Source organism: Pimephales promelas, chromosome 6 (genome assembly GCF_988280905.1).
Source record: "Pimephales promelas chromosome 6, fPimPro1.hap1.1, whole genome shotgun sequence".
NCBI lineage: Eukaryota > Metazoa > Chordata > Actinopteri > Cypriniformes > Leuciscidae > Pimephales > Pimephales promelas.
In genome coordinates, this window is record NC_142774.1 from 14,396,230 (window position 1) to 14,410,979 (window position 14,750).

Consider the following 14,750-nt stretch of genomic DNA (forward strand, 5'->3'; position numbering starts at 1 on the left):
ACTAAATGTTATAATAGTTTTAAGAGGAATGTATTCATTTAGACTTCAGATATGTGACTAATATATAATCATAGTGCCTATTTTACAATCTGTGGAGACACTTTTGCAGATGCGTGCTTGCAAGCTCCAGACTGTCAGCGGCCTTTCAGAACTCATATACCACGTGTCGGCCAATCCTTTGGCAATTTGCCATTGGCTCTTATGTAGATAGAGATTAAACATGGGATATAATTTGGGGAAAAAATAAGTTTTTTATATTTAGGCTACATTTTACTTGGCAAAAGTTTCATTTTGTTGTGTGTACTACTCCTTTAAGACAAAAAACTCCCCACATCAAACAAGTGAGCACATTTACAAGACTTTGAGAGTGGTGATGCCACAAATAGCTGTTTGTCACATATCTTGCTGTACTATACCTCCCCTCTTTCAGTCCACCCTATCCATTCCTCCACAGCACATACATTGGCCTAATCTCAAGATAAACTGGTGGGTGGGCAGCAAGTTGCTCCTAACTTTACAGACTATTATCTGTCTTAGTTGTCCCTACAGTGGTGTGATTGGTCTCAAGCTGTTCCCCTGCTAGTTCTATCATCTGTCTGGCTGTGCAGTATGACAACCGAACCTGTGCTCGTCCTTCTGATGAATTCAGCATCGAGCAAAATGGAAAAAACACATTCAGCCTCTAATAAAGATTCATTGACATCACCTAGCAAACATTCATCATAGTCAGTGCCTATTTCCCCCATTAAGAGATCAAAGATATTCTGTGGGGCGTTAATTAAATTGGATAATGTTTCAAAATGACTCAAAAATATCCTAATAAGCATCAAGGTCTTCCTTGTTAGTGGGCCCAGCTGACTTTTTCTCTTTTTTTTTTCGGTCTGTGCCAATAAATTAAAGGGAGAGGGAGATAGAGACAAAGGCAGAGAGTAAAATGAGTTCATTTTTAAAGGAGAATAAATGAATTTGAAAATGTATTTTTGAGACCCTCTAACAAGCCTGGAGGATTTTCCGCAATATTAAAAGATACCAATCAAGTTCATTTGAAATGGTAAGAAGGTAAAATATTCACTGGAGTAATAAAATTACTTTTAAATAGTCTCTCGCTGTTGAAATACGATCTGGAAATACCAATACTCAGAGAAAAACTGAACCTTTTCCCACCGGTCCACTGTGGATTAAACTATCCACAGTTCCATTTTATTGCACTCATTTTTTTTTTTTTTTTTAACAGTTACTTGCAATCATTATAGTATGTTATGATATGATATGATATTCGATATTATATTATATTATATTGTTATAACCTTAGTAAATATATTTATATTGACAAATATACAATAAAAGTTATAACAGTCCGTTTTAGTTAGTGAATATTGTTTTATTTTACTGAGACAATGTGAGCCATTTAAGTTGAGAATCCATTGAACTCAATGTCATTATGAGGTGAGAAAACATAGGATTGATATGATTACTCAACAAAAATGAAAGCTCAAGAGAGCATGTAAGTCGATTAAATACACAAGATGAGATTGATTGTAAATCATCACTTCTAACAATAGAAAAACTGGATTGCTTCGCATGACCTTTTCCGCCTTATCCTTGAGAGAGGGGTGGGGGCTTGGATGATGAATAAATAGCAAGCACACAAATCATTTAAAAAATGACATAACCTTGAGTCCAACTTCCACATTCAGGTTATGAAAAGCTTTTATAATTTTCTGTCTGTACATGTAACTGACTGCTTTCTACGGAGCCCCTAAAGGGAAGTGGTGGTGTAAAAATTTTTAGGGTTCCCACGCAAAACCTATTGGGAGCTCGCTCGGACAGACACCATCTTTAATGTCCTGCTGGCAGTGTTTCAGAGCTCCGTACGTTAAAGGAGCGTTTCATAGTGTTTGAACTTGGACTTGGATATAAAGAAATGCAGTCATTGCTTAACTCAAGGAGTTCAGTGAAGTTGACCATACAGTATATTCACATAGGCTATTCGAACTTCCAGGATCAATATTCTTGAGCTAAACGCTGTTAAAACACAAACAACACCTATTTATGATCACAGTAACCTAGACAATGAGCTACTACCCAATTCTCTTCAAAACGAGCTTTATAATCTAAATTTGTCTTTAAACAGCCGATTGAGAGGCATGTCCGAATAAGGAACCGTCTGCAAAGAGCAAATCCCCAAACCTTTTTGCACATTTTATATAATTTAACATATTCAATAGATTCACTGTGATACACTGTATGCATATATGACCAAATTCAGTTCACACATCACTGCTCTCCTGCTGGTTATACTACAATACTTAATTTGATAAAAATGCATAATTTTTATGACTATTTATTATGAAATAAAATCAATAACTTTACACTTTTTAGAAAAAAAAACAGTAACTTCATACGGTTATACAGTGTAATGGCATCAAATTCAGTAAGCAAATATAATGGTTGTAACTATTATGTTTGCTGCGTATGGTACCAATATAAATTTGTGTAAAGAATAGGCCTATACATATTTTTTTCCAATTACTTCCCAAAACCAACATTAGAGCAATTAAAATCTAAATTTGGTGTGTTACAGTCAAGTTTTTATATATGTATATATATATATATATATATATATATATATATATATATATATATATATATATATATATATATATATATATGAAGAGTTCAGATGCAAAAGCCTCTAAGTGCCATTTGAAATTTTCTGCTAGAATGATCATTTTTATCAAGCTTGTATATTTAAGTTCAGTGATTTCACTTAAATGGCAATGATAATTACCTATTAATTGTTATTTAAGTGAAATTACTGAACTTAAATATACAAGTTTGATAAAAATCATCATTAAAGAAGAAAATTTCAAATGGCATTTAGAGGCTTTTGCATCTGAACTCTTCATATATATATATATATATATATATATATATATATATATATATATATATATATATATATATATATATATATATATATTATAATTTAAAATGTGCAAAAGCAGTGTAGTATGACCGGTGGGTCACTCACCATTGATATGTAAACTGAACTGGGTGGTTTGTAACATTGCAGTTAATGGCTATTTTGATATTTTTGACTATGAATTGATGATGTAGTTGCACTTTGCAGATGGTCCCTTCGGACTTGTCCCTCAGCCGCCAGCACATTTAGCCTATAGCCTATTATAAAGCTTGTTTTGACCTGAATTGGTTTGTAGCTCATTGTCTAGGTTACTGTGATTGTAAATGGGTGTCGTTTGTGTTTTAACAACGTTTAGCACAAGAATATTGATCCAGGATGTGAATATATGGCCAACTTCACTGAACTTGAGTTGAGCACTGACCCGATTTCTTTATATTTGAGTCCAAGTTCAAACACTATGGAGCTCCGAAACACTGCCAGCGGGGCATTAAACATGAAGTGTCTGTCCGAGCACCCAACAGGTTTTGCGTGGGAACCCAAATATCTTTGCGAGGAGACGCAAAACTTCTGCGTGGGAACACAAATATCTTTGTAAGGGAATGCAAAATTTCTCAGGGGAACGCAATTTTTTTTTTGTAAAACGATTTGTAAAAAAAAAAAAATCTGTGCAGTGATTCTAAATTGTGTATTCGCCACACATTTTGCATAACCACCCACTACCCCTCAGGTCTGATGATAACATCCTTTATTGGGCTACACCAATAAACTGGCCGCCCAATTTTACTGTATTCTTTTGCCAAAGACAAATATCACCTTGCACTGCAGATTTGAAAGCCATAAATCTCTACATGCTCATAGAGGAGCCATAAAATATAACAGACCTCACTTTTCTTAGATAACAATCACTCGGGTGGAGGAGTCAGTGAAATCTGCCAGTTCAAATGGCCATAATTCAATGCAAAGAGCTTTCAGATCACCTCGGGACAAATAAAGAGAAGATTAACACACGCTGAATACGGAAGCTTACATAAAATACAACAGCATTGGCATACATAATGATAATACATAATACTATTACAATTACTCATTAACTACCATCCAGAAGTCTATGTTTAGTATGCATGCTTATTTTGTGAACAATGGCTACTTAATTTGCGTGAAAGGTAGATTTAATTATATCATGATTATTTATTGCAATTTGATTTTGAAAAATTCACATGCAGTAAATACAAATATCTCTTTGGTCTGATCTGTATGAGCTAAAGGTTCTCATTTAAAGTATGTGCTGCATACATAGGTAGTAGTTTAAAGAGTCCTTACTGTAAGCACCCAAACGACTTATTTTGCTGCCTCCTACGATGTACCTTTGGACAGCATAGTCATGAATAAAATGTTGATTAATGCTAATATATATATATATATATATATATATATATATATATATATATATATATATATATATATATTTCAGAACTATTCACCATCAAGGAAGAAGAAGGGCCATTTAAGAGCAGAAAAAGTTAGCTATAAACTATGAAAATGTACATTAATTCAATTCATTCTAATCAGTACACACTGAACAATAATGCAGAAGGCCATTACAAGCGTCTGTTTGTGTGTGTGAGCGCGTGTGTGAGCGTGTGTGTGTGTGTGTGTGTGAGCGTGCGTGCGTGTGTCACTCTCATGGCTAAAGACCAAGAGAGAAAGTAAGAGCCCTTCAGAGGCTTTCAATCTCTTGTAATAGTGTTATTATCTTAATGGAGGTGCCAAACACACAAGACTGGAAAGGTCCGTGTCCCTTTGTTTTGTGAGCCTGAGAGTAAGTGGTTTTATATTACCCTGCTCTGCTATATGGCCGCCGCTCAATATGAAATGCGCATTACACTTGGGAGCCACGGTGAACAGCCCGAGACATTGCTCCATCCTCACCTCATGAGGCACATCAGAGTAATCAAGTTCAAATTGTCTCTTTCTCGAGAGAGTCACGCTGCTGTTCATATTAGGGGCATGGGCCATCAAGTGCGACTCCAGGTGGTAATGACGGAGAGCGGAATGTTTAACATGAAACCAAAGTGAATGTATGAGGGAAGGTGGGTCTGTGCCTTAGTGATGTAGTACAAGGACAAGCCGGACTTGGCCTCAAGTCTCAAGTCCGAGTCCAAAACCATATTTTCAATGAACAGTCGAGACTAGCTTCTTCAAATCCGAGTCCAAATGCTCCTGAAAATGTTGTCTTGGAATCAGACTTGAAGACTACAACACTGTTTCACATGTTGTGGTGATGTTCTACATACACCAAACAAAAAAGAGGCAGGCAGAAATCCAATTATCTTTAACCTTTTTCCTGGGAAGAACGCAATTACAGGAAGACAATGTGACGCTGATGACTTTCGATAACAGAATGCCATGGGATCGTGGAGAATGGATATATTTTTCTGAGATTTGAGGACCGGACACTATCAATGCAAAGTGGAATATTCAATTACATCATATCTCCTGGGACTGATCACTTGGCTGCCCCCCTACCTAGTTGACAGCACAATTTAATTTATATTCTGTGCAATGGAAATGATGAAGAGAAAAACACCTGTCCTTTTTCAAGCCAACATGGTCAGCATTAACTTGGATATCATCAAACCCATTCCATTTCCAAATTGAACCTTGCCCTCCATCACACCGAATGGTGCTGCTTATTGCGGAATCCTCTCAATGCTTCCTGACAAAATCTCCAACAATTTCCATCTTTTGGTTACCCAAGCCTCTCTACGATACTATTTTGTTTGATCCTTGAGTGACCCCAGACCACATTTCAGTTCAAATCATCTTGTGCACTCTTCACCCATGCTCTCACTGTCAGCTTGACGTGTACATTACCATAATGTATCTCTCCAGTATGACACTGAGGGTAATTGCAATTACTACATCTCTCTTCCCCTTGTCACTTTGCTGGCAAATGGAAAGCGACAATAATATTACTGCGTCTAGAGTGACATAAACATGGTCAGCTTAAAAACTGGAAAGCTTTAAGATTCTGAGGTCAGCTTGCCCTTCACCTCTGTTGTGTGCCTTCCACCCCAGGTAGTTAACAATGCCACAGCTCTTGTTATCCACCGTGCTATCGGTGACAGTGTCGCACGCCCGCCGTTGTCAACACACCGGCGTGCAGTAGCGCGTCGAGATAGAATTGCATAGACACTCTCTTCATAACGCTCGTGGGCAATTTCATGCTCAACGGAGGGCTCTTGTTAGGAGCTGAGGGAAGGTTATCAGTCCTGACACACGCTTATCAGCACACATCCATCTCGTAGCACTGGCGCTGTGCGCACCACCCACCGAAGTACACAGATGCTGTTTACCTGCGCCAGGAGTGGGCCGCCACAGCTAATTCAACATGATTGTCTCCCAAAGGACAGAAAGCCGAGATTTTGACGGGGAAGGAGGGACAGCGCTCAAAGCACGTCTTCCCAGAAGAAAGGGAGCCGGTGCATTGAGTCTACGCTTCCCGTCGCTATTTTGTTAAACCTCGGTTAACATCACTGAGGGAGGATTTTTTGGGGGGATTCGAGGGCTGATTCAATCATGGGTAATTGCTATCGGATAATAAAAGAGGACACACAAGGTGGGTTTATTCGCTGGGATTCTTGGGGGCTTATTCACACAATATCTCTGCTGTCAATTATCTCTCCCGCTCTGACAGGTACACAATAACGGGCACTGGGATATTTCTATTGAGCTGGTAAACTCAAGCTTCTTTTGAGTTCGGAAAGTGTGTGACATGAGGGGATTGAGAGACTGATTCCAGACTGCTCTCATCCCTGCGCTGCCCTCCCCATTCTTTTTTCTAATGGAATATACGCTCTCATTCCACTAATCATATTCTCTTAAAAACTGCTGAGGAATCAATAGTCCGCCTGATTTACTTCATTAGATGGCAATAAATATTGAGACGACAGAGTCTACATATTGAGTCCTCTATCTGGGACACTTGTAGAATGTTTCACCAAGCCTCTGAGCAAAGGCCCACTTGTCACATCTACGAAGTTCCCACAGAGCCAAGCGAGGTTGTTTTGCCTGGAGAATGCCTCTTTTTCAGCAGAGAGAGCGAAAGGACAGCACCCTGAATTAGGTGCTCTCATATTTTTGGCCCTGTCAATATTGTGGTTTCATTTCAATGGAGAGACTGGATTTGTGCAGTTGTGCTCGCCCAAGGCTAAAAGTCATGCAACCCCGGCAAAACAAATGATAAAGGAGCAATTACAAGACGCGATAAACAGACTCAGCATTTTCCCTTGAGCGTTAGAACTACATCAGAGTTGCAAAAACCGAAAGCAACCAGGTACCCAAGGGTGGAATCAAATTAACCAACAGCACCCCTCGGCAGGCGTTGAGGGGTTACACGCATATGTGGAGAAAAGGAATTCAGTAGATGGGAACGCTAGTCCTGTAATGTTGAGATGTATGTCATCTAGTACTGATGTATGAAAGTGAGTGCACCCATCCCAGCCCAAGCGATTTTCCACATGCAAGATGCTTTTAGAGGACTAAATATGTCACAATGGCAACAGACTGAGAGAATCGCTGATTGCACTCTCATCACAAGCAGCAGCCAGTTACAGAGCAAATGAGCTTATGAATGTTGTTCTCTGAGAGCTAAACATGATTAAGGAATTCAACCTATGAAAATGATGCAATAATCCCAAACCTCTTGAAGATAAAACATTCAGTAGGTTGAACTGTTATCTCCGTCTCTTTGAGAGTATTACCAGAAGATCAACAATAAATATTCAATATTAGCATTAGATAGATCTTGATCCTTTTCACTTCTGCACGCCTTGCAAGAAAATGTTTTTATTTTTTGACTCTTGATTTATGTTTCCCTCAAGGCAAAACTGCTGACTTCTTAAATTCTCCTAAATGCATAATCTTGTGGGAGATAAACACACAATAATGGTATGTTAACTATTCATTAAGAGCTGAACAAGGCGCATAAAGTGTTTTTGTATTCTAAAAGTTTAATTAGAGTACTGTTAGGTTAGTTAGAGAAGATGGGATGTCAAAAGCCACATTTTCCAGATTGGTACTCTTAGATTGGTAATGAACAACTTTGATTAAAGTGGTGATGATAAACATTTTCAACACTATAATGTGAATTGGCCAAACGCAAAAAGTAGATAATTTTCTTTAATTGTCTTTAACTCTTTAAATAATGAGTAGAATACATTATTTTGCAAACAGAGAAAATAATGTGAGGTAGAATTAATCCTAAAAGCAATTTTAAGACATTGGTGATGTGTTTAATACAGAAATTATAAAAAATTGTAACACTTTATAACATTTATTCAGAGATGAGCACTACTGCACTTCCAGTTACATATATTTTGAAAGTAAAGATAGCAAGTCTGGCATGAACTTTCTGATTTTTTTTTTTTTTTTTTTTTTTAAATAATGTTTTTCAGCACAGTAATAGTCCAGTTGAGCTATGGCTTATCCTGACTTGTTATTTACAGGTTATGCTGCATGCACCAGAGCTGATTGACAGTAACTTAGCTTATAAGGCTAGACTCACATATATATATCAAAGGTGTGTGCTCACCTGTTCTCCAGGCTCATGCGACTTCATAAGGTTCTTCTCTCTGTACATTGACCAAAGGCCGACATTTGGCAGAAAAATTAAAGCTACCATGAAAAGAAATGCCATCTGCAGAACGCGCTTTTGCCTTCTCTTCATTTTGAAGACGCAAAATCCAGCGCTAGATAGACGCGAGTATGCCGTTTGTGGACTCAAGCTCCGTATCTCCCCTCGCAGAAGACGACAAACTTTCACCTGTAAGGTAGACAGAGTCGCCGCGTCATAAACAAACACTCCAAAATGAAACGAAGCAACATAGCGTCTTATTACGCACAATAATCTCTGGCTCGTGAGCAACACTAGCTAGCTATCTCTTAACTGACATAGGCAATTAAGCAAACATTAACTGAACACTCTATATAACAAGCATATATTATCAATAATTGAGACAATTCTGTAACAGCCACTATCGCTAAAACAAAACTGCACAAGCCTGCTTTTATCATTCCCGCGAGACGCAACGAGCGAAAGCAATATGAAAAGGACTTACAGTAGAGGGTTATTTGCATGTTGAGACATAAATGTTGCTCGGCATCCCCTCTCCTTTGTTGAAGACACGCAAGGGGAACGTTTCCGAGTACGATAATTGCTGAATAACGACGAGCGCTGCGTTTATATCTGTGGCAATGCGCTCGAGATCAAATTTGAAATCGTCTCGTGCTCTTCATTAAAACCCACGCGCGCGCCGCGTACCACCTACTAAAGGTTTACCGATTTTTATTTTTCCTCTTTCCTCCTTAGGCGACTTCTCAATGCCCTCAGCTTTTAGATATTGCGGTTTTAAACCACGTGTGCTGCGCATTCATATGAAAACATCCTCGCAGCCGGGCGATGCTTTCCGATGTGTGGGACAGCACTGTGTAGAGGCAGTCTTTTCGCCAAATACGAGCTCACAGAGTAAAGAGGTGAGGGGTTCTTGGATTTGGTTTGAGCTGTTGAGCTGCAGCTCTGCTTCTTTGGACCCAATTGTTTTCGTAAGTTCAAGTTAAAAAAAAAAAAAACCCTCTTCATTCTGGTGACATTATTAAAGCGGTAACACATTTAGTTTAGGGTCCAGTTCTTGATTATTAGCATGCATATTACTATGATATTGACTGTTTATTAGCACTGATAAAGAAGGTAGGCTATTAATTCTTCTGCATGACATAATCTCGAATCCTAGGCTATACCTAAACGTAACAACTACCTAACTAACTATTAAAAAGCAGTAATTAGGAGTTTATTTAGCCAAAAGTTAGTTAGCTAGTTGGTAAATGTTGAGAATTGGACCCTAATCTAAAGTGTGGCCATTTCAGCTACTTCTATAATAATAATAATAATAATAATAATAATAATAAACAGTTTTATTTATTTTATTTGTTTTACCTTTGAAAGAAATAAGTCCCCAGAAGTAATGCATCTGACATGAGATGCATCACACTTTTTTTTTTTGTCATGATATATGCACATTATTATGGTCTTTTATTTTTAAGCAATCTAGTAAATATGTTTTACATTATTTGATAACACTTTACAGTGTGTTAACATTAGTTTATGTATTAACTAACAAGAACAATGAGTAATACATTTGTTACAGTATTAATCTTTGTTAATGTTAGTCAATAAAAATCCAGCTTTTCATTGTTTGTTCATGTTGGTACAGAGTGCACTAACTAACGTTAACAAATACAACTTTTGATTTTAATAATTAGTAAGTGTTGAAATTAATATTATCTACGATTACTAAATGCTGTAGAAGTATTGTTATTTTTTTTAACAAAAATTGTTATCTAATGTTAACCGAAAACTTATTTTAAAGTGTTACACATTATTTGTGTGTGTGTTTGACGCATAGACACTGAACATGTCTACACATGTTCATTAACTGCTTTTATTTCTCCTGAAAAAATTGTAACACTATAATTTAGGGTCCAGTTTTCACTATTTACTCGTTTCTTATTAACATGCATATTACTAGCATATTGGTTGTTTTACTTATAAAGCACATAACGTTATTAATGGCTTATTCTGTATGTTCTACATATTCTACATCCCTTAATCCTACCCAATATCTCAACTAAACAACTAAATGTAGTAATTATGAGTTGATTGAGGAAAAAGTCATAGTTAATAGTTAGTAGTGAAAATTGGAGCCTAAACCAAAGTGATACAAAAAATGTTAATAAATTTCAACTTTCTGGAGTCTGAGTTGATTTTTGGGTCGATACATTTTAAAGGTAAAAGGTTTTTAGAAGTGCAGCTAATATATTACCACTGTATTAGTTAATGATACTATATTGTTATACTATTAATGATATATACTCGTATGAAGTTGTTTATTTATTCTTGAATGCTCCTATACTTGATGGGAGTGAAAGGGAGACAGATGGGGGTGGGGGTTATGCCAAAGGCAACTGCAGCACAGCATACGGAAACAGCATACACAAGGGATCACCTGATGCTTCTAAGTGAATTGCAGAACTTCATGAATTTTGTCAGTTCCAGGTTGGATCTGGTCGTGAATATTGATACACAATCTAACCAAAATTTATTTGTATAAATAAAATATACAAAAAGAAACTTTGTGCTGGTTCAGTTTGAATGTCTAACACTGCCAACAGAGGGGGCCATTAGGCACAGCCTGCTCTGACAAAAAAAAAAAATATATATATATATATATATATATATATATATATATATATGAAGAGTTCAGATGCAAAAGCCTCTAAGTGCCATTTGAATTTTTCTTCTAGAATGATCATTTTTATCAAGCTTGTATATTTAAGTTCAGTAATTTCACTTAAATGACAATTAATAGGTAATCTTCATTGCAATTTAAGTGAAATCACTGAACTTAAATATACAAGCTTGATAAAAATGATCATTTTAGAAGAAAAATTCAAATGGCACTTAGAGGCTTTTGCATCTGAACTCTTCATATATATATATATATATATATATATATATATATATATATATAATGTCCTGCAGAAATGCAATTCACATTTCAATGCTTCAGAAGCAACATGGTATGTATGTATGCTGCATTTGCACTACTCCATTCAAGCAAGGCTTCAGTCTGTTTGCTTCAGCACCATGGATAGCGATTTCCAAGCACAGGAAAAAAAAGGAAGTTAAGCTAAGAGGCAATGTGAAAACATGACTCTGCCTCTCTATTCAGAACTTAATCTACCTCTGTTCGTAAAAGAAAATAAAATACCTGAAAAGACACAATGGCACACATTTTCCCAGGGCATTAGGCATCCCTTACACTAGAAATTCATTAGTTTGTGGCAAAAAAATTGCTATGTCCTGCTATGACTTAATTTTACAGTGCAGCACATCAGTCAAACCATTTGAGGCAGTATATTGACTGTGACAAAGAAAAATGAGCCATCTCAATCTTCCACATAAATTACATTCTACCTGTGGCTTTGAAAGAGAGGGGGAAAAAGATGCTCACAAAGTGAGAAGTGTAATAATATCACCATACTGTTGTTCTGATAGAAAACAAGAATGCAATTACCTTTTTTCATATTGTTTCAGCAATAAAAAATCCTTGTAATAAAAAGCAATGTATTTCTTGTTTTATGAACTATGATAGACACAATTCCTCCACTTCTAGAGACAATGTTACTCTCTTGTACACCTTACAAAAATCGAAATTTATAAAGAAAGAAACCAGTTTAACGGGTTTATCTATTGCAAAAAAAAAAAAAAAAAAAACACCTCTAGACAGTGACTCATACAAGAATGAACCAAAATTTAACTGAAAGGTGTTAAGGGATCAACACATGACAATGTAAAAATGCATCAGCTGGACTTGATAATTTAATAATGAGTAATTTCAGTATATATGTGACAATTTGTGACAGTAAATATAGTCAGCCTCTCAAAGCCACAATTGGCTGTTTACAGGGAGTGTTGTTAGCTGAGGTCAACCCCCAAAAGGGTCTGCTACAAGATTTCCCCTGGAGAAAATTGGGGTCAAATGCCAAGGTCTTACATTTGCTTTACACTGTAACTGTCATTTCACAGGATTTGACTCAACAGCCCTCTGGGTATGAGCTTTTGTTTTTTATTCTACTCTGTAACTGTGAGTTTGACTGACTCTGTGTCCCTTAAAAAAATAATTATTAATTCCAAGCCATCAACCAGCCTACCAGATCCCCAAGTAAACTGTGTTGCACGCAAAATTAATGCACCACAAAGCAAGTGACATAAATAAATGGTTGGGATGAATATTGGATGACAGCCACGCACAAAATCACAACGCAAATATAGTTTCCATCAAATGTATTCAGCATCAGTTTAAACTGATGAAGTGACAAATAATGGGCATGCTAATATTCAGCAGTCATGTGTGCAGATGCCGTGGAGGACAAGCATAATAAGTTATTCTAATCACAACGCAATGAGCTAAATGCCATGCCTGCAGCTAATTGTGAAATGTGACAAATGAGTGTTCATCTGAGGAGAAACAGACACATTGTTTGCCTAAGAGCGTACATTTGAAGGATTTTAGGGGGGTGTGGAGTTGTGAGTAAAAACACAGACAGCTTTTTGTGCATATAAACAAACACACACTGATATATGTCAGTTGTCCTGACAGCTTATAAAGGATATAACAACCCAAAACAAGAGAAAGTGTCATCCATAGACCTTATTCACAGCAGGGCCATCTTGATTTGTTACGGGGATGGCAGTGAGTCTGTGAGGGAGAGACTTAGCGCATACTTCCCTACTATATAGTATCCAAAGTATGTGACAAACTATGTCCTCTTGAGTAGGCAGGAAGTAAAGTGAATGACCTATTACTTCCGAGGAGATTCTGAAGTTTGCATATAATGGACACCTACCCATTATGCCACGGGAGAGGATTTGCAAATGGCAGTCAAGCGATGCAACTGACGCTAGTAAGTCACATGATAATGATTGCATATGTAATGCGTATGGATTACATTCATATGTAGAACATATTTTTTTAGTGGTTGTTATTACTTATTCAAAATAAGTACCTAATCAAGAGAGTATGCGATTTTGGACCCATAGGCTATATCTCTTCAGTGGGTTGTACTGTTATTTAATGTGTTTTTGGATTTCTCTGAAAACGCTGCAAACATATCTTTCCAAGCAATTTCAAGAGACAAAAAACTCCAGTCAACATGAAAATTATAAGTGATTAGGAGCTTTATACAATTTTGGGCGCTGCTCTGAGTACTTGTGCGTTCCTTGGAAATTCACAGATAATTCCGTTATTAAGTTAGACTCCAATCCGAAGAAAGTGTACAGTTAATGTTCAGTTTGAAAGGCACTGCAAACGGCATCAGGAAAAAAGGTTTACATCGATATATCACATGATGAAACTATACGTTCACATCTGCTACGGAAAAATAAAGATCCTGTCTGATTGTCTGCTTAAAGGGATAGTTCACCCCAAAAATTTTAATGTTGACATTACTTACTCACCCTCAAGTTCCAAACCTGTATGAGTTTCTTTCTTCTTTCTTCATTTGTGTTGAACAGAAGAAAGAAACTCATACAGCTTGGGGTTAGTAAATCATTAAAGAATTTTCATTTTTGGGTGAACTATCCTTTTAATCCCACTTACTGGATTCATGCTCTTTCGTAATTACAAGATGATGACCAGAGGTGTAAAGTTCAAGTTCAGAAAGTAAAAGTCCTCCTCAGTATTTTGTTCCAATCACTTGGTTTTCCAAATTAGCACAGTTTTTTTCAGCCAGGAGATATAATTAGTGGAATCAGCTGGCTGAGTTCATGGGTGGAATAAACATGACAGGACTTTTACTTTCTGACCCCTCGACTTCAGGCCTATACCTCTAATGACGACCTAGATGTTTCTCAGTCTAGAAATTATGCCTTTCTATGGCAACACTTTTAATGGCACAATGAATCAGTGTAATTTGAGTAATCAATAGATAAAAACCACAATATATAGTAACGCAAATGCATTACTCAAAAACTCTGTGCTATACAGTAAACTGTGTATGTATTTCATTAATTTTCAGATTTTTCTATAAACATATTACAAATAAAACGCATGAAACAACAAGACATCCAAATAGAGTCAAAAGCATAACGTTACCGGTCACAGTCAAAAAATGAACCACCGCATTTCCTACTAATCGAGTCGGAGGCTGGGACTAACAATATCAGGGAGCAACACTGTTCATGTAAAACTGGGTAGGTCTCTAT

The 14,750-nt window shown here is 36.8% G+C and overlaps 1 protein-coding gene across 1 annotated transcript in view; it reads right to left on the reverse strand.

Annotated features, from left to right (window-relative positions):
* galntl6 (polypeptide N-acetylgalactosaminyltransferase like 6) overlaps positions 1 to 9,462 on the reverse strand; it is a 251,525-nt gene extending 242,063 nt beyond the window's left edge. The window contains exons 1-2 of the mRNA XM_039691143.2: positions 9,046 to 9,462; positions 8,520 to 8,750 (exon numbers count right to left, since the gene is read on the reverse strand). Of these exons, the coding sequence (XP_039547077.2) occupies positions 8,520 to 8,654 (135 nt within the window). The 5' untranslated portion in view covers positions 8,655 to 8,750; positions 9,046 to 9,462. The remainder of the gene's footprint in view (positions 1 to 8,519; positions 8,751 to 9,045) is intronic.
* Between the last annotated feature and the right edge of the window lie 5,288 nt (positions 9,463 to 14,750).